The sequence below is a fragment of the Panthera tigris genome, chromosome A2 (genome assembly GCF_018350195.1).
Source record: "Panthera tigris isolate Pti1 chromosome A2, P.tigris_Pti1_mat1.1, whole genome shotgun sequence".
Classification (NCBI taxonomy): Eukaryota; Metazoa; Chordata; class Mammalia; order Carnivora; family Felidae; genus Panthera; species Panthera tigris.
Window position 1 is genome coordinate 18,656,633 of NC_056661.1, and position 19,755 is coordinate 18,676,387.

Below are 19,755 nucleotides of genomic sequence, written 5' to 3' on the forward strand. Positions count from 1 at the left end.
CAGCAGGAGCCATTTGGACCTCGTGGGTGGGGGAGATGAGTGAGAATAATTGTTCACAGGTCGGGGTCTATTTGTGACATGAGGTGCTGTGGGTGTGGGATGTGTGGTTTGCGAGAGGTAAGTGTGAGATTCCAAGGAAGGAGCTGCCGTTGTGGGGAGATGACTCAGTACGTTTGGAGTTGCTCCTGGAGTGTGGGGGCTTCCTTGAGGAGGCGTGCACACTCGTGATTATTACATCTGTGATTAGAAACAGGCCCATCCCTGAGCTGATCAGTTAGGTAAGTGTTTGCTCTTCAGTACTTAGAACAGTGTGATCCACACCAAAGAAACTCACCTGTGTGTTTGTGCCAGCACAAACCAGAAGCCAGAAGCCCTGGCCCCCCAGGAGTAAGGTTTGACAGGCAGGGGTGAGATGCTGCGGTGGCCCCTGTGTGGTGTTGCCCCTCTGGGTTTTAGCCTCCCTGAGATGCTCACTTGAGCTATAGGACCTGAAGGGCAGAGGTCAAGGGAGAGCCACATATGGGGCACTGGTCCTGGTGGGCACCCAGCCCTTGCCACACAACAGGCTCCCCCAAGCCCAGGACCTTGGGTAACGTGGGAAGGGAGCCAGCCTTTAATGTGCCAGGAAAAACAGCAGAGTGGGAGGACCTTGGCCACACTCGGTCCATCTGCCTCGTTGTGCCGGGAAGAAGCCGAGGCTCAGGGCCAGGAAGGAAGGGGCCTCAGACTTAACTGCAGATTCACAGTGTTTGGTGAAGAGCAGTCCTCTCAGCCAGGTGCTTCAAGCAAATCTGAGCCAGACAAATGCATTGGTTCTTTGCTGGGAGGCTTCTCAGGCCTTCAGCACCCTGAACGGCACCATGGAGCTCCAAGACAGAGCTGTAGCCAGCAGCCTTTCCCAGACTTGCTTTCTCAGAACATTAGGGGCCGCTGTTCCATGGCATCAGTTTGGGAAATGCTGACCTAGTCCATTCTCCAGGTTCTCGGAACCTGGTGGATGCCCTTTTCTGACAGGGTCTCCAAGCAGAACCTTTTCTTCTCCAGAGCTGGCTTTCGGTGGTGTTCCAGTCAAGGAGAAAGAGCCCTCAGCACATTTTCCTGAGAGGCTGGCAGAACGTAATTCTCGAGTCAGAGCGGTTGTCCATTGTCACTCTGCTGAAAGTAAATTCACCTTCCTGGTCCTTTTGCACAGAAAGAGAAAACCAGTTTGCAGGTTTTGTTCACGCACCTGCTGATCCGCCCTGGTCAGACCATACCTGTCCTGACACACCTCCTAACTTGATGTTTTGCCAGCCAAGAAGGCCGTTTCTGGGATTACCCTGGTGTCTGTGGGCTGGGCTCCTGCCTGGCCTGAGATGCTGGGCAGGGCCAGGGGCTGGTTCTGAAGTAGGGTGTGTCTAGGTGGCAGGGCGGTCAGGCAAAGCGACCTTTCCCAGGACACCCAGGTCCAGGACTCTCTTCTCAGCAGGGGCCCTGCTACGGTGCAAGAAGAGGTGGTGCTGGTTCCAGCACCAGATGCACTGCAGACACTAGCCACTGGGGGGCATACTGGGGACCTTGTCTGCAGGGTGGGGCTGTGTGTCTGAAACTGCTTAGTGCAGTGATGATGCTGCGGTGGCGGTGGCGGGGCTGAGGAGGCCTGGGTCCCACATTCTGGCTTGAAGCTCACCGAAGCCTCATCAGGGCATGTCAACATGCTCCTCAGCTTCCTGCTGGCAGAAGGAGGGATATAGCAGTTCTAGAGAGGGACAAGGGCCACGCAAGTGACATGGAGGGTTCCATGGCCTTTCTAAGACTGCTAATGAAGCTTCCCTTGGATCTTTGGAAAGAAATGTGACCATGGAAAATGGACCATTTTCATGTGTGGCAGAGGTAGAAAATCACTGACTCGTACCTCAAGTTGCAGTGCAGATTAGGAGTGTGACAGTTGTTGTGCTAAACAACAGCACAGTGTTCATGCTGCTCGGTGAGTGAGGGCAGGTGAGCAGAAAGGAGGAAAAAGATGGCCACTGGAACTCTGTGAATTTGTCTTTCCATCTCATGGCATCAGTTAGAATCTTGTTACTTTAGCTGAGTCTTGCAGAAGCAGCAGGCCAGTTCTGGAGATGAGAATCACAAACAGGTAGAACGGTCAACCCCATTTGGCCAGAATAATGGCTCAGATCTGGAGCCACTACTGTTCTGGTTGGTGGGCCTGGTCTTCTGTCAGTCCCCAGGCTTCCGGGTGGGTGCTTACTGTTCTGCCCGGGCCCCGGTTGGTTAGCTCTCGAGGCTGTGATTCCTTTGAGAGAAGGATGCCTGCCCATGTACTTTGCTGGGCTTTGGAGGCCTGGAGCACATTGAGGCTGCATGGAAGTCAGGGAAGGAGCTCAGGGCACTCTCTGTTTATAGACAAGGAGACGAAGTCTTGGGAAGTCTTGGCTTATTCAGGGTCATTTTGGAGCAATAGACCTGGGGATCCAGAATCAGTGGCTAGGTCTCCAGTTTTCCCTCAGGGACTCTCAGCACCATTTTCCCTGTCCACAGTCCACTCTTCCTCCTCTTCCTGAGGAGAGTTCAGAACAAACAAGGCCATCTCAGCCACTCTTTGTGGTGCGGCCATTTCTTTCCGGAGTTTTGTGGTCCTGGAGCTCAGGGCAGGTGAATAATTTACCCTGTTTGAAATTGTGGCAAAAGACTGGGGGTTTCCTTGTGGGGTCTGAACATCTCTCACCACCCACGAGAGACCGTCCCTGTGGGGAGGAGCACTGATCAGGAGGCCAGAGGCATTAGGATGTAAGCCCATTCAGTACCAGTGATAGGGAAAAGACAGGAAGATTGTTCTCTTCTCTCCCTGGATGTGGGTCCTGAGAAAAGTACCTTAACTTCCCAAATGTCTGATTTCTCTAAAGGAGAGGCAGAGGGCCAGGGACCAGCCTCGGTGGCTTTGCTGATGCCTCATGCCAGCTCAGGCCTATTAGCCCACCTCTCTACTCTTCAATGACTTAATGTTCAGGCCTGCCACCCCTTTCTCCTGCAGGAGGGAGGCCCTTGTTGCACAAATCAGGCTCTATTCTGATAGGGGGGATGGGAGACAAGGCATGGTTGTGAGCCTCCTGGGTGGAATCTGGGAGGTGAGGTTTGGGTGGGCAGTGGGGGTGGGAGTGGGCTGCTAGAGAATACGAGTGATGGCCAGGGGCAGCCCAGCAGCACGTCCTGGCCTGGACTTCCTCCAGATGTGCATCTGGCCTCACCCGGGGAAGAACGTCACAAGAGCACGTGCTGGTGCAGACGCAGGGCTGGCTGCATGCCTGTGCTTCCAGATCTGATTGGCAGAAGCGTCCCAGAGCACCAGCTACAGTGCAGCCGCAGCCTGCCCCTGGGAGGCCCACCCTCTGCCCCAGTGGGGAGCCATAGAGCTGCTACCCCATCTCTAGCCTTCCAGGTTCAGACAGCTCATCTGAGCTCATCTGCCTCCCATCTCCCTTGCCCTAGTCGGAATTGCTCAGAAGCCCCTCTGAAAAACTACAGAAGAATGATCACGGTCTTTCTTTGCCTGTCCTAAGGTCTAGACTTTGCCGAGACCAACCCAACGGTGTTTAATCCACTGTGCACTGGCCTCCCCCCTAACCTGCTCCATCAGCACTTACCCATGGGCTAAGTAAGGGCTTAGGCACTTACCCATGGTGGGCGGTGTGGAGAAGGGAGGGAGATGAAGCAACGGCCATAAGCCTTTCCTCTACTGCCTGCATCCCACTCCTTTCCGGCAAGGGCCGGAGCACCAGATGGCCCGGGGGAGGTGCTGTGAGTGCCGCACCGGATCCCTCCGCTGCAGCCACCAGCCTTGCCCCCTTCCCTCTGCTCCTCCATGGCCACGCTGCCTCCTGGGCCGGTAGGGAATGAGGAGCAGGTGTTAGGAGGACATAGATCAGCAGTGGGCTGAGGAAAGGCAAAGTTGTCTCCCTCCTCCCTGGGCCTAGGAGGAGGTGGTGTCTGCACACATGCCCAGGCTTCCCTTCTCCACCGCTAAGCCAAATGGAAGTTGGTCTCCAGGGGGCAGGCCCTTTGGGAAACCTTTCTCCCACAGTACATCCAGTCCTTGAGCAGCTTGCCTTCCAGAAGCCAAACAGTCTTCAAGTCAATAGGGAAATACCTGCCAAGCTTCAGTCAGTCCTGGACAGCCAGCCCTGCTGCCAGTCCGTGCTCCCAGGAGGCAGGACTCTTGGCCTCCTTGCTGGGACCACTGCGGGGCAGAGGCCAGAGCCACTGGGTACATGCAGAAGAGACAGCTGTGTGGGAGTGGGAGCTGTTTCATAGCTGGAGCTGTCAGGCATGGCACTCCAACTTTTAGCTACAAAGGGGGCTGTACAGTTATCTAAGAATGAATGTGAAATTAATTCAGAGCAGAAACCTGAGATTTTATTCTCAAAACACCTGCTCCTATATGTGTGGGCAAAAGAAACAGAATGAGAAGAGAATTGAGTAAAAATTGAGAAAAAAAAGAGAAATAAATAAAGTGGGAACAGGGAGAAGGAACAGGGGGGAGAGACAGGAAAGGGAGGTGACAGAGAAAGCCAGAGGCAGGAAGAGGCAGGAGAGCTCAGTGAAGTAACCAGATGCTGGCTGGTCACCTTGGGCAGGTCTGCCTGTACCCATTGTCAGATGGTGGCCCTTTCCCTTCTTCCCATCCTTTCCTTCCCCTGCAAATACTTTTGAGCCCTTATGTTAAGCCAGGAACTGTCCTTGACACTGGAGAATCAGGCAGAGCTGAAGTATGTTGCTCAGCCCTGTGGAGCCCGCAAGCCAGAGGGAGAGGCTGCCCTTCCGCCAGTAACCACCCAAGCAAACACACAGTCATACCTGGGGGTAAGGTGTGCAGAGGACCAGGAGGGAGGCTGGGGTGTTTGATATGCTGCTGCACCAAGACTCTTGGGGGCTTCTACAAGGAGGAGACATTAGACTGGAGTTGGCCTAGGGACAGGTGGGGCCCAGGGAGGCCTGAGGGGAAGTGCGTGGGAACAAGCCAGGGCTGGGGTGGCTGGAGTGCCGTGAGCAGGCCCAAAGGGCAGGCAGATCCTGCTGGGGTCTCTAGATGGGCTTCCAAAGATTTTGAAAAGTGGCAGTGGGAAGGTCAGATGTGCATTTAAAAACACCTCTTTAGAAATAGATAACGGCGATGGTTGTACATTATAAATGTAATTAATGCCGTTGAATTGTACACTTAAAATGGTTAAATGGCCAGTTTTATGTTATATTTATTTTATCACAAAACTCTCAACAACAACACCCCACTCCTCTGACTGCTGGGTGGAGAAGAGCCCATGCCACCGGTGGGGCTGGATCCCCAGAGCAGGCTGGGGCTGGGGTGGTGGGAGTGAAGAACCTTGAAAGACTCCTGGTGGATTTCAGAAGCTAGACAGACAGACTTTGGAAATGTGTTGCACATGGGGGTTAGGGGATAGAGATGGAGAATTTTTCCATTTGGGCCACGTCAGGTTGGAGGTGCCTGTGAGCATCTAAGTGGGGTTCAGTAGGCTGACAAATCTAAGACCCTGGCATGCAGCAGACAAGTCAGGGCCAGAGAACTTTGAAATTCACAGGCATATTGACATCAGTATACTTCCCACTAAACACTTCAGTAAGCATATCATTAACTTGAGTTTAGTATGGGGGGATGGGGTTAGGTAAAATGTACATGTATTGTAATGTTTAGAGCCCAAGTGTACCATTCAGTGAGCTTTGACAAAAGCATGCAGCTGTGTCAGCCAAACCCCTCTATCAAGGTAGACGTCCTCATCACCCTAGAAAGTCCCTTCAGGCCCCATTCCTGTCCATCCCCACCCTTCCTCCAGACACAACAGTTGTTCTGGTTTTTATCCACCATAAACAAGTTTTGCCTATTCTAGAGCCCCGTATGAATGGAATTGCACAGAATGTGCTCTTTTTTGCTCTTTTACTCAGCACAGCGTTTTTTGAGGGCCGTCTATGTGGCCAAGTCTTGAGAGGCCTGACCGAGCAGGAAAGGAGAGAACACAAGACAGTGGTGTGCACAGGAAAGGTGCGCAGACAGAGGAGGGCTCCGAAAAGCAAGAGACAATGGCACTGGAGTTCTGAGAGGCAAGGGCTGCACAGGAATGTGGGGGGTGGAGTGTGGTTGAAAGAGCGGAGCCCCCAAAGAGGCAGGTCTAGATCCTCAGTGTGGAGGAGGAAGCCTATTGTGTGGCTCCTCTTGACGACATTGGAAGCAGGGCAGCGGTTTGAGCCAGAAAGCAAGGGAGGGGGACAGGCAGGGAGAGGGACACGAGAAATTGAACAAGCCATTGTGGACAAAAGCCTCCTGGGGAGATGGAGTGAATTAGTTAACCGGGCAGATATGGGGGTCCAGGAGAAGTTAGACGCAAGTTAATTTACAGTGGAGCCCATCCACCTGGTGCCCATTTATCTGTTTGGGTGTAGGCCCGGGGGAAAAAAGGTATCTGGCTGGATCCAGTTCTGAAGCAGACATAGATTAAGAGAGCACAGACATTTAGCAGAGTGACTGCGTGACAGACCATAGATTCAGCTGGTCAGGAAGACACGTGAAGGCAGAGGGCCTGTGGAAGAACAGAAAGCAGAAGCTCGGGGCAAGTAAGTTCAAGTAAGGGAGCAGCTGAGAAAGGCTCTTCTTGGGATGAAAGTCCCTTCGGAGCCAGAACCCATAAGGCCCTGCTTTTCTGAATCCCCAGCAGGCTCCTGGCAGGGCAGGAAGCAGCTCCCTGAGGGAAGCCACTTTCCTGTAGCTTCTGCTTCCCCCACTTCCAAAGCAGCTCTTGGCCTGCACACCACACTGAGCCTCCCCATTCCTACTGCTGCTCGGGCCCCACTGGGCTGGGATGCACAGGTGTCCCGCCTCTGAGATGACAGGATGGGTTTCCTTGCTGGCAAGAAGGGTCAGCCTGACAAAAGCTAGTGTCTGACAGAGCCATCCACATCAGTGCAGCCCTGGGCAGTCCCCTTAGCTCACCTCTGGTTCTTGGGATGTGAGTTCTGTGGCGGATAGCCTGCTCATCTCCTGGCCATGTGCCAGGTCAGGCTCATGGAGGTACTGGACAGCATGACTCTAGGACAGGTTTCCCGTCACACTAGTAGAAGGCCATTCATTGTGATTCTGGTGGGCAGCTGGATTGGAGGCTGCCAAGAAGCCACAGACACCGAATACAGTTAGATGAGGAAGGCTCTCACTGCTCTGGTCCCAGGGCTGACGAGTCTGCCACAGGCCTGGCCATGTATGCCCAGCCTAGGTGGGCAAGTGAGCTGGGGTGCATGGCCATCTATCTCCCTGTCCAATAGACAGCATCCATCCCCCTAACACAGGGATGAGGACCTTGGAGGAGGGAGGAAGAGGCTAAGGCTGAACCCCTCCGATCAAGCTCCTGATGATCAGTGGGGGAGGCAGAGGGAAGTCTTGCTGGGCTCAGAGTGCTCCCCTCCCAGTGTCCTCCCTGGGAGGCCTTTCTGCCTGGGCCTGAGTCTGGGTGGGGCTGGGAGAGGGCGTGGTCAAGGCTCCTTGCCATCTAGAAGAGGCTGGATAGAAATAGCTGTGCCCATCTGGGCGATGAGTCACTGAGGGGCGTTTTAGCTGTTTCTTGGAGAGGTTCTATTTTAGGTGAATGCCTGTGACAGCCTGGGTGACGGAGGCTGGGTAAGGGAAGGTTCTGGTGGTGAGTGCAGGAGTTTTAGCACATGCCCTTATTCAACCCTGTCCAGAACCTGAAGGAGGGTCACTCTGAAGTCCCAGGATAAGGAGTTTTACATTCCAGACTCCTCTTGTCACAAGTCCCACCTCAGGGCATGCTATACCTGTGCAAGCGCACAGTGGAAATGGAGCCTGGGGTGTGCACTGGGCACCCACCCCAGGAAGTGGGTCTGTGACAGCTGCCCTGGGCCAGGGCCTGGGGCTCCCCTCAGAAGGCTAATCCCCTCCGGGGGTCCATCTGAGGGTGAGCAGAAATAGCCTGCCCCTTGGAGCTCCCATTTTGATGGGAAGTGAGCCCTCCCCACCCAAGAGTAACTTTCTAAAGTGTCTTTGGACTGAGTCCCAGAGACCCAAATTGTTTCCTCTGAGGGTCTCTCTGTCCAAAAGTAGACAAAGCTGCCTTGCGTCTTCAAAAATACGTAGGGTGAGTTGACACTTCCCATCTCGGGGGGATGGCTTCACACCCCAGTGCTGTGGCATCACTGTTCTTAGGGTTTCTGGAACTGGGCTTGGCCTTTGAGGGCTCTGCCAGTGTTTTGCAGAGGGGACTTCTAAACCCATGACTTGACCTGCATGAGGTTGAGTGGCCTTTGGAAGAGGCAGGAATGCAGAAGGCACCAGACTCCAGGCCATAGCTCAGGAACCGGGCTGGGCTGGCAGGGCTGGTCTCACCCACAACACCACTTCCTGGCTGGGTAACCACAAGAGTATGTGGTTAAGTTATATCAGACCTTGATTTTCTCTACTGTGAAAACTAAATGACAATGTGAACTGTGAACATGCCCTGTGTGGTCCTGGGCACAAGGGGGTGCTCACCAAAGTGCGGTGTTCCCCACTCCTTGGATGCTGCTTTTGGCCTGCTAGGCAAGACAGCCAAACCCAAGCTCTCCAGCTGGCAAGTCAGCTAAAGCAGCAGCTGCACAGCCCTGTGGCCTCAAGGAAGAGAGCAGGACTGGAGGTACTCCTAAGGGTGGACAGAAAGGGCTTTTTGCCTCAGGAACTGGATTGGACCTTTCCCTGGTGACTGGGCCACCATGGTGCTTTCAAAGGCTCTGGCTACAAGCATAGATGGAGCAGCCTTGGCCTGCAGCCTCAGCTCTGGTTGGAGAGGAGGAGCCTCTTCACTGGGGCACCAAATCTCCAGTCTCATGGCTTTTGCTTTGTGGGAACTGTGCCCCTGCCCCCTGTTAATAGGTTGTTGGGATTAATCCCACAAGAAGTCTCTCTGGAATGAGCCCTGTTCTGTACTACACACTGTGCACAGTCCTGAGAACACCTCAACCAGAACTCACAAGCTAGGTGGGGAGAAAGGAGACACCCAAGGAAACAAATTGGTAGATACTTCGGGAAAGAATAAGCACTGTGAAGAAGATGAAGTGGGTGATTCGATACAGAGTGCCTGGTGGGGGAGGCGTATGTTAGATTGTGTGGCCAGAGAGGGCCCTGATGGGGAGATCTGAGGCCTATATAGCTAGCTGGTCTAGGGGCAGAGAAAATTGTGAGGGCCGAGGCCCTGGTTACAGAAGTGAGCTTAGGGGACTACTTGGCAGAACAGGAGGCCCAGAATCTCTGGGGTAAGACCACTAAGGGGGGATGGCAAGGAAGGAGGCCAGAGAGAGGAATGCGCTGGAGTAGATTGTGGGATCTTATGGGCCCTGGTGAGTTCCCATGGCACACATGATGGGAATCCACTAAGGGATTTGAGCCTGTAATTGATAGGCTCTGGTTTGTATGTAGATTTTTTGAGAGAAAAATATTATTGGCTCATGCACCTGGAAGTCCAAGGGCAGACTTAAGGTATAGCTGAATCCAGGGAATTAAATGAACTCATCAGATCTGCTCCTGTCTCCTTACCTTGGTCTGCTTCTGACTGTCTATTGATGTTATCCTTAGCATCTCGCTGCATGTGGGGAGAGAGGGCTGCTGGCCACTCTAAGGCTACTTTTCTCTATGAGTAATCCCAAAGGAAAAAAGCCCCTCTTTCTTCTATTGTTCATTTACCAAGGGCTCTGATCAGCCCTGTTTGCAAGGTCACATACCTGTCCCTGCGCCCCTTGCTGAAACCAGTGATTGGCCCAACCTGAGTCATGCACTCACTTTATTCAGGGAAGGGGTTGATGCAGAGAGAAACTACGTGTCCATCACATAAATAGCAGCACACGATTTTTTGTTTTGGAGGCACAGATTATCCCATTTTCTTAAAAAATGTGTCTTGCTTAAGGAAAAAAACTTTTTCATTCTACTTACATCATCACTTACATTGCATTATTTTGCTCTCAAGATTGTTCATGTATATCTTGTGTCCTCAGCTAGATTCTCAGCTCCTCCAGGACAGGGAGGAAATTAAAAAAAAAAAACCAAAACGTTTATTTCTGAAAGAGAGAGAGAGAGAGAGAGAGAGAGAGAGAGAGAGAGAGAGAGAGGGACCAAGCATGAGCCGGGGAGGGGCAGAGAGAGAGGGAGACACAGAATCCGAAGTAGGTTCCAGGCTCTGAGCTGTCAGTGCAGAGCCTGACGTGGGGCTCAAACTCATGAGCTATGAGATCATGGCCTGAGCTGAAGTTGGACATTTAACTGACTGAGTCACCCAGGTGCCCTGGTTTCTTTTCTTTTCTATGCCTCCCTCTCCCTCCTGTTACTTTTCACTTATTTATTCATTCTGCAAGTTTTTAATTGAATATCTATTGCATACCAGGCACTGTACTAAGGCCATCCTTTTCTTCCTGGTTTAAAAGATCACTCTGGCTGCTGTGTGGAAATGGCCCAAAACAGGCAGCAGGGGAAAGAGAGTGACCAATTGGAGGCTTTTGGGGTCATTGGTGAGGCAGGGCATGGAGATGGAATAATGTACACAGATCAGAGGTACAGCCAGTGGGTGGTGGGGAAGACTCTTGAGCAGGAGGGTCTGGCAGGCAACAGATTGGTGGTTTGGGGGTGGGGAGTGTGTGTGACTCCCCCTGTTCTGCTCCAGGCAGCTGGCAGCTCCCAGAGGTCAGGGCAGGTGCCATCAGCCCCTTCGGCTTTGCCTCCTGGCAGCCCAGAAACACCTGAGTGGTGCTTGCTGCTCCTGCCTATGCTTGGAGCTGGCCCTGGCTACTGGGGGGCCTGCAGCGACCTGAGCTATGGGCACTGTCAGTCCCGACCACCCCGATGACCATGATACTTCCTCCTCAGGTGAAGGAGTGGCTCTGTCTGAACTGCCAGATGCAGAGGGCTCTGGGGATGGACATGACCACTGCGCCTCGCTCCAAGAGCCAGCAGCAACTGCACTCCCCGGCCCTATCTCCTGCCCAGTCCCCAGCCAAACAGCCCCTGGGGAAGCCGGAGCAAGAGAGATCGCAGGGCCCAGGGGCACCACAGCCAGGCCTCCGCCAGGCTGAGACAGCCAGGGCCACCTCAGTGCCGGGGTCTGCCCAAGCAGCTGCCCCTCCAGAGGTGGGGAGGGCGTCTCCTCAGCCTCCTCTCCCCATCAAGCCTTCCACAGCGGATCCCAGGCCACCTGCAGGAGAGGCCCTGGCCAAAAGTGCCACCACAGTGCCCTCTGGGCCTGGTGCTGCTGAGCAGACCCAGGAGGGCCTCACTGGGAAGCTCTTTGGCCTTGGAGCATCACTGCTGACCCAGGCGAGTACCCTCATGTCTGTGCAGCCCGAGGCTGAGCCCCAGGGCCAAGTGGTTCCCAGCAAAGGGCCACCTAAGATTGTCTTCAGTGATGCCAGCAAGGAGGCTGGCCCAAGACCCCCAGGCTCAGGACCTGGGCCTGGGCCAGCACCTGGAGCCAAAACTGAGCCTGGAGCCAGACCAGGTCCTGGATCGGGGCCTGGAGCCCTGGCAAGAACTGGGGGAACAACCAGTCCAAAACATGGCAGAGTGGAACACCAGGCAGCGACCAAGGCTACTGCCAAGCCAAAGACCGCGCCGAAGGAAAGGGCCACTTGCCCACTGTGCCAAGCTGAGCTCAACGTGGGCAGCAAGGGCCCAGCCAACTATAACACCTGCACCACCTGCAAGCTCCAGGTGTGCAACCTGTGTGGCTTCAACCCAACGCCCCACCTGGTAGAGGTAAGAGAGCTGGACCAAGACCTGGAGTAATGGGGGGCCTGGGAGGCATGGGAGCCAGAAACGGCTACAGAGAGCCAGGTCTTCAGCACTTGTGGGGCCCCTACACAGGTACAGAGGGGCTGTACTCCCTTTTCTATCCCTGCCCCAGGCTTGTTGTTCTCCTCAGAAAACTAACTGGCACAGCAGATGGGGTAATGGTGCCCGCTGCCTCTGACTGGCTAACCGGTGCCCTGAGGCCAGTCCTAGAGGTAGCTAGGCTCAGAGCACCCTGAACTGGCCTCCTCATTCCCAGCTATCCTGGGCATGGCCTCGATGGAAGATGCCAACCTCCCCTGCTCAGGTGGGAGGAAGCTGAGGTCCCACCCTGCCCTCCGTCTATGACCCACACAGGGGGTTGAAGGGCTGTTAGGCACAGGGCTGTGCCCCATTGCCCCAGGCTCCAGCCAGGTGGTATCCTCCCTCCATCCCCTCTTCTGAGGTCATGGGTATTGACATCTACTTGTCAGAGCTAGTCTTTGGGCCACATATTTTCCTTTGGCTGGGCCTGGTTCTTCCTGGGGCTGCATGTGGGGATGCTCAGGGATGTTCTTTTTACCCCTAGGGAGGTTTGAGAGAGTTCTGGGGTTAGGGCCTATCTCTCTGCATCCTTGCTCCAGGGAAGGGTTCTGGGCGCTGTGCAGAGCTGGATAGAAAAGAATAGGAGGCCCAGTGTTCTCTCAAAGCTTGGAGCCCACCTGGCAGGCTCAGAAGATACAGAGGTACCTGGGCAGAGTTGGATGAGCCTGGGCCTGGAGGCTGCTTCTGCTCCTCCCCTTACTCACTCTGCCCTGCCCACAGGGCCATCCATGTGAACCCTACCTTGGCTGCCTTGGGCATAGCTGGTGTGTCCTATTCCCTCAAATGCCCTTAGGGTCAAGATGAATGATTGGCTCATCTTGACGGACAGATACACCCCCAGCTATGTCACATCAGGAGATGATCAAGCCAAAGCCCTTCCTCCTGGACACAGGCAGCCACCTGAGTCCTTGGGGATTCTAGGCAGAGCCATGCACGGTCAGTGGTGGGGCAGGGAGTCTCTGGCACCTTGTTCTGATTTGCTTTGAGTCAGGCCTCCACTGGAGCAGCCCACTGTGGTAAAGAAGACTGCTTTGGCTGTCACAGGCCATATTTTCCAACATGCAGAAAGAGGCAGCTCTAAGCAAGAAAAGTGACCTCCTCACATGATGCCCATGTGGCCCTCGAGGCCCCATACTGCCACCTATCTCCTTAGATCCAAGGGCTCACTGGAGGACAGTTGGCCTGGCTGACTAAGGTGGGGAGGGGCCACCAAGGGGCCACCAGAGAGCCAGAGGAGCTCCAGTCCAGAGACTACCAGGCACACACTGGCTGTCAGTTGAGTGGGGCACCCTGATCCTGAGGGACTGTGAGCCCTGTTGGACTACTGAGCTGGTGCAGCCTGGGGGACCCTTGTCCCTGAGAGACCTCCTGGCCCACATTTCCTCACTCAGCAAGACATGCACAGAGAGAAGGGGAAAACTGTCTCAGTTCAAGAGTGTAAATGTTCCTGACAACTCCTTCCAGCAGCCCCTGGGCCAGGCCAGAGGAAGTGCTGATTCTGCCCTAACATGTGTCAGTCACATGCTGACTCTTGGATGAGCATCTGGATTCTGATCCAAGCCTCTCCTTAGCCATTTGGTTGTCACCTTCCTGGGTTCCAGAGCTTCTGCTTCTTGATAGCCAACATTGCCCCCTGCCCTACCCCCTCCATGTCCTGCTGTCTCCATGTCCTGCCCCACTGCCACTTCCTTGGCCAACTTCTTGATAGCCAACATTGCCCCCATGCCCTACCTCCTCCATGTCCTGCTGTCTCCATGTCCTGCCCCACTGCCACTTCCTTGGCCAGAACCACCCTTGTCACCACAGGATCTGATGGGTTCCAATGGGTCTGACAGCAAACTTCTGGGTGTTTAGCTCCTCCCCACCCCGGGGCCTCTTGCTCCTAATAGCAGTCAGAGGGTAGCCCAGCTTCTCCAACTCCTTTCTCCTTATGGCCCTACTTATTAATGCAGCTGTCCCCAGAGGGGTCCTGGGGAATGTGTGAGTAGACAGCCATGATGCCCCCCTCCTGTGGTTCCTGGTACCACCGTTGCTTTTCTTCACTGTAACCAGGCCATGGACCGTCTTTGATCTCACCTCAGCAAATGGCTACTTGACATTTGGAGCAATTGTGTGCTTCCCTATGACCTACTTTGTGTGAGAGACCTACTGTCTCTCCCACACCTTGCTAACTGAGGCCAGCCCGCCAGGCTCAGGATGACTGTGTGTCTCTGTGTACAATGTGAGCCAGAGGGACCCTGTCTGCATGTAGGCCAGGGGCTTGAGGGAGGGATGGACCAGGGCAGTCCCACTGCCACCTCCCCACAGGCCTATTAGACCTGCTGTGACTCCACCCAAGATGAGAGTCAACTGTCTGGGCTGTTAGGTTGGGGATTTTCCTCAACATCTTGGAGCTATAAAACCTTTTACCTTCTTCCTAGACAGGGAGTCCAGAGCATACAATGAAGGAAGCAGTAAAACTAGATCCCTTTTTGCTTTGAAATTCCCTCTGAAAAAATAACCGTAGTGCTATTTAGTGAGTCATTTCATAATTAAGAGTTGTTGATTCCAAATTTTTTTTACCTATTTATCTTTTGAAGGATAATAGTACCCTCTGGCTTCATTTTTAATTGGCTTTCAGTTCAAAATAGAGTTTGTGAAGAAATTAGTGGAATTGGAAATGTTACAGTAACACCACCAGTTTCTGATCTTATTAGAATTGCCAAAATACCAGCCATATCCTTGAGAAGTTGGGCCTCCCTGGGGAAAGGGCCCGGCACCTGTGATATGCGGGGCTGGGCTGGGCTTATTTGGGGAAGGGGTTGCATCGGGGGCACCAAGTGAGAGGCCAGCAGCTGCCTCTGGCAATAGTGGTCTCAGGAAGCCCTGTCTCCTCCGTGTGGAATGGGGGTGATAGCACTCCCTCTTAGGTTTCTGGGAGAACTAGTTGAGATGCCATACTTCAGATACTTATGCAAGGTCCAACACACAGCCAGATTGGAACTAGCATGTCCTAACAGGGAGTCTCTATGCAGGGAAGAAAGAGTCTCCTCTGGCCCCCAACTATCTGAGTATGAATCAATCCTGTGGCCAGTGTTAAGACCCTGGTCTCATGAAGGATGCCCCATGGGGAATGGACACATTTGGTACTGGAGTGTGAGGAGAGCACAGCCCAGCCAGAAAGAAATATGTTGGGGATATCAGAGAGGATTCCTCTTATTGGAGGCAGAGGCCCAAAAAGGAGAAGCTTAAGGATGTCCAGAGACAGGATGGGGCAGGGTCATAGCATCAGGAGAACGGCAGCACCAGTGACAGCCATGCCTATAGTCCAGGGTCTGGCCATGCCCATTGGGCCCTTTATGTCCAGGCATCCTTTCTCTGAATTTCTCATCTACTGCCCCTGGTCTTGCAGTGAGGCTGGGGGTATGTTGGGCCCAGCAGCTGGCCATGGGCTGTTGGTCAGGCTGGTGTCACGTGATCAGACTGACACAGGCCAGCTCCACATACACAGAGATTGTGTTCTGCAGGGTCATTCAGACAATGGCAGGCAGTGCAAGAAGGATGCCCAACATGCATTGCAGCCTCACTGGGCAACCTTGGCCCTTGAGGCACAGTAGCCAGTGATCCTGGAAGGCAGCAGGGCTCATCCACCCGTGGAGTACTCCACCAACTCACTTCCCCTTCTTCACCTTGACCCCATCTCCCACCATTAGGTGGTGCTTACCCTGGGGCATTCCTAGCTGCCCCCAGAAAGGAACTGGACAGAGGGAGGCAAGGCAGAAGTGGTCATCAAGTGTCCCACTGTCCATTCCTAAGTCCCAGACCATCCCCTGCCCACTTGCCAAGGGGTCAGGCAAAGGGGAAGAGAAAGTAGCAGCTCCCTGGGGCTGGCTGGGGGCGGGGTTGGGAGAGTACAAGAAAGGGTGTACAGGTAAATGAATGAATGAGGGAATAAACATGAATGAGTGAATGAAAGAACAAGGGGAAAAATGGAATGAATGAGCAGGGGGCGGGGTGAGGGAGGGCATGCTGTCAGGGGGCAGAGATGAGAACTGAGTGAATAAAAGGGCTCCTGGGTGGCTCAGTCAGTTAAGCCAGCTTAGATCATGATCTCATGGTTGGTGGGTTTGAACCCTGCATCAGACTCTGTGCTGACAGCTCAGAGCCTGGAGATTGCTTCAGATTCTGTGACTCCCTCTCTTTCTCTGCCCCTCTCCTGCTCGTGCTCTGTCTCCCTCTCTTAAGAAGAAATTTTTTAAAAAATTAAAAAAAAAAAAAGAACTGAGTGAATAAAGAAATCAGGACCTGTGCTCCAGCCCTCAGGCATAGAACCTCCTCATGGCCAGCCTCCTACCCCATCCCCATTCTCCAGAAACTTAGGTCTGTGCCAAGTCTCCTCAGACTCCACCCGAACAGGCCCCAGTGCCCCGCACCCTTCTCCCCGCTCCCAGAGAGCTGGCAAAGGGCCTCCAGCAGCCAGGTCCAGTGTTTATTTTTAGCCCTTACCTCACATGCCTCCCCCTGCCTGCCTTCCCTCCCTCCCTGGCCGCCTGTTATAGCAGAGCCAGGAGCAAGAGGCCCAACTGGGCAGCCCGTTCTGCAGCCTGGCTGTCTCTATGAATAAGCGTGGGAAGGAACAAAACCCTGTGGAGCATGTGACCACAGGTGACATGCTCTGCTGAGGGCTGGGCCTCTGGGCTCAGGTAAGCAGGCTGCCACACAGGCTGGCTTTGAACACTTGGCATTAGGTCTGCCTCCTCCATCCAGAGCATCTTTCCAAGGTGCCCTTGCTTCACTGGGACTGTTGCTTCTGGGGTGGGGTCTGCAGGCCAGAGGCAGGGATCAGAGGTTTGCCAAGCCCCTAAGGTGAGCCAGGGCAGGTGATCTGACCTCGAGAGGCCTAAGCTGGAATGGCTGTGTGCAGGGCCCCAAAGTGGAGCCAGAACAGTGTTGCCATAGGCCAGCCCCCGGTCTGGGCCCAGATCCTAACCCTATCATGCTGATCCTGGAGGGCTTTTCTCATTTCCAGAACTCTCTTGGCCTCTGCCTACACCCCTCTTATGTCTCCAGGGTCTTTTTGTCATGTCATAGTCCTCTTTGAGGTGGGGGGATTTCCACTGTGTCTCTAGGTGATGTTAGAGGCATTGTAGGCTCTGGGCTCAGGCTGAGCATCTGTGCTCTTCCGTGCCCCATCTCAGGGCTTGAGCTCAGCCTGCCTAGCATTCTCCCCAGGCACCTCTAGGAGTGACTAAGCCAAGTGAGCCCAAGACCCAACAAGTAGCCAGCACCCATTGCTTCATAGGGGTTTGTGTCAGGAATGCATAGAGGACCAGATAAGGTCAAAGGGAGTTAGTCGTGGTGCTAGGGCCAGGGAACAGGGTGAGTAGATGTAGGACCTCCGAAGGGTCACCCTCCATAGCTGGGCCCCTCTGCTTAGGGGCTGTGTGTAGGATTGGGCCTCAGGGCAGAGTCAGAGCTCCAGTCTCAGCAATCTCAAGGCTCTGAGTAACAAGCCTGTGGATCGGGCCTATCCTTAACACACACCAAGGGCCTGCCACCTGCCTGGTCTGGCCTCTGCTGGCGCCCAGGGCAGAGATGTGGTATGTAGCCCTGCGGGCAGGAAACCAGGGCAGAATCATTGATATGGCATCTGCCATGGTGGCCTGAGGATACCAGGCTGAGGGCAGGCACTCTGGGGGTACAGTGGGAGTACAGATCCAAGGATCTGCCACATGTGCTAGGGTCTGACATGGGCACAGGGCAGTGTGTGAAGTAAGGGCGCTGAGGCTGCCAGCCCACTTTAGGCTGGCGAGGGCCACAGGCTACCTCCTTGCCCTGTCTTCTGGCTCTGTGATCCTGTGCTTCTGGGTTTTGTGGTTCTCCTAATGGCCCATCCTAGTGGCCAAGCTGCTAGTGGGAGTCTGAGTGTCTGGGCACCTGAGAGGACTAGCAGCAGGAAGGTCAGAGTACCAAGGCTCTTCCCCCTCCTCCAGGGTGAGAGCAGACATAAGTGTGTGGTTATCCTCTTTTCCGCCTCACTCTGTAGGCCAGGGTGGGGCTTCCAGTCTTGCCAAGGAAGAGCCCTGACTCTGGAGGAAGTTCCTGGGAGACACGCCCCTGTCAGCCTCTGACCTGCTGCAGGAATCACCCATGCAGGGCCTGGGATGTTCAGACCTCACTCCTGTGCAGACAGCTGGAGCTGGGGAAGTAGACTTGGTTTCTGGTGTTCTAGGAACTTTGCCACTGATATCCACGTCATACTTGGATGACCAGTTTGGGGCTGTGGTCTCCAGGAAGGCTACATGCCAGCCCCTGTGTCTGTCTTAATCATGGCTGTGTCTCCAGTCCCCAGCACTGAACCTGACAGAGGGGATTACCCTGAGAGTAGTGGACTGACGGTTGAGTGTTTGTTCCCCACCCAGATCTGGAGGAAGCAGGACCCTTGGTCTAAGTGCCGGCACACACAGTCCCCATCGGAACAGTCCAGAGCCCTGGGGGCAGGAGGAGGCTTCCACCTGAGGGTCTTTGCTGGCCTTGGACAAGGTGACTTGGGCTGGGGGGTATAAGCAGAGGGGACTGCTTGGCCCCATCCTCCCAGCAGGGCTTCTTTCAGATGCCTCCCCTGGCCCCAGGAGCCTGTGGCCTCCCAGCGCAGCCCTTACTTGGGAAGAGTGTGGGGAGGATGGTGTCTGAGGCCTGAGGGCTAGGAGGCCAGGGAGGAGCTGGGCACCTAGGAGGCGCTCCCTGTCTGAGGCTACTCCTGGTTTGCATGGGCTCTGGACTGATGGACTCCACACCAATTCCCCCTCTTCTCCAGACTCATGTGCTACCTGTAGCCTCCCCTCCCCTGCAGGTCTCCTCCTTTTCTTGCCAGGTGAAAAAGCTCTCTACAGGGTAAAGAAGAGATCCTTCTTTTTGGTTTATCATTTGAACTCTGAAGGATGGGGAAGTCTGTCATTTGAGGGCAACAAATCTATTAGTCATTTTCTCCTTGTGCCGTTGGGGTCATGCTTTAGAAAACTTTGTCCTGCTTACAGTTACAGAAATAGTCATAGAAATACTCTTTGAGTACTTCAGTGTCTTTGTGATTTTCATCAACCCCCTCCCCTCCCATTTCCTTACAGAAAACCGAGTGGCTCTGTCTGAACTGCCAAACTAAGCGGCTACTAGAGGGCAGCCTGGGAGAGCCGACGCCCCTGCCGCTGCCCACCTCACAGCAGCCCCCCTCGGGGGCCCCTCTCCGTGCAGCTGGAGCAGCCCCTCTGAAGCAGAAAGGGCCACAGGGGCTGGGCCAGCCATCGGGCCCCCTGCCTGCCAAGGCCAGTCCCCTGCCCACCAAGGCCAGCCCCCAGGCCAAGCCCCTCAAGGCTTCTGAACCTAGCAGGACCCTGAGCAGTGCCCAGGAAAAGAAGACAGGAATCCCAGCTAAAGCCGAGCCTGGGCCGAAACCACCTCCAGAGACTACCCTGCCCCCTGGGACTCCTAAAGCAAAGACGGGGACCCGGAGGACTGAACCTGCCACGCCTGTCGTCAAGGCTGTTCCAGAAGCCCCCAAGGGTGGGGAGGCAGAGGTCAGTCCCATTCGCTTCCCAGGGACCTTAGCTCTCAGGTGGGATGGTCTAGAGAAGGGCTTGGTTCCTGGAGCAGGTCCCTTGGGGCCACAGAGGTGGTAAGGGATGCCTGGATGAGACCCTAGTGGGCCTGGAGCCTATGAGTTATAGGCTGGTCCTATGTCTGGCACTTGGTTGAATGCTTGGGTGGATTTTGCTACCATTAGATCTAATAAAGCTTCTCTTTGAGAATCTAGGGCTGCTTGGGGTTTTTAAGGCCAGAGAAATGGAAGGTGGTGGGCCCTCCCCTGGGAGGTGGAGGACCCCTTCCTCAGG

The 19,755-nt window shown here is 54.5% G+C and overlaps 1 protein-coding gene across 1 annotated transcript in view; it reads left to right on the plus strand.

Annotated features, from left to right (window-relative positions):
• The window catches only part of BSN (bassoon presynaptic cytomatrix protein), a 94,780-nt gene that overhangs the window by 55,019 nt on the left and 20,006 nt on the right, over nucleotides 1-19,755 (plus strand). The window contains exons 3-4 of the mRNA XM_042978959.1: nucleotides 10,889-11,773; nucleotides 18,994-19,440. Coding sequence (XP_042834893.1) covers nucleotides 10,889-11,773; nucleotides 18,994-19,440 — 1,332 coding nt within the window. The remainder of the gene's footprint in view (nucleotides 1-10,888; nucleotides 11,774-18,993; nucleotides 19,441-19,755) is intronic.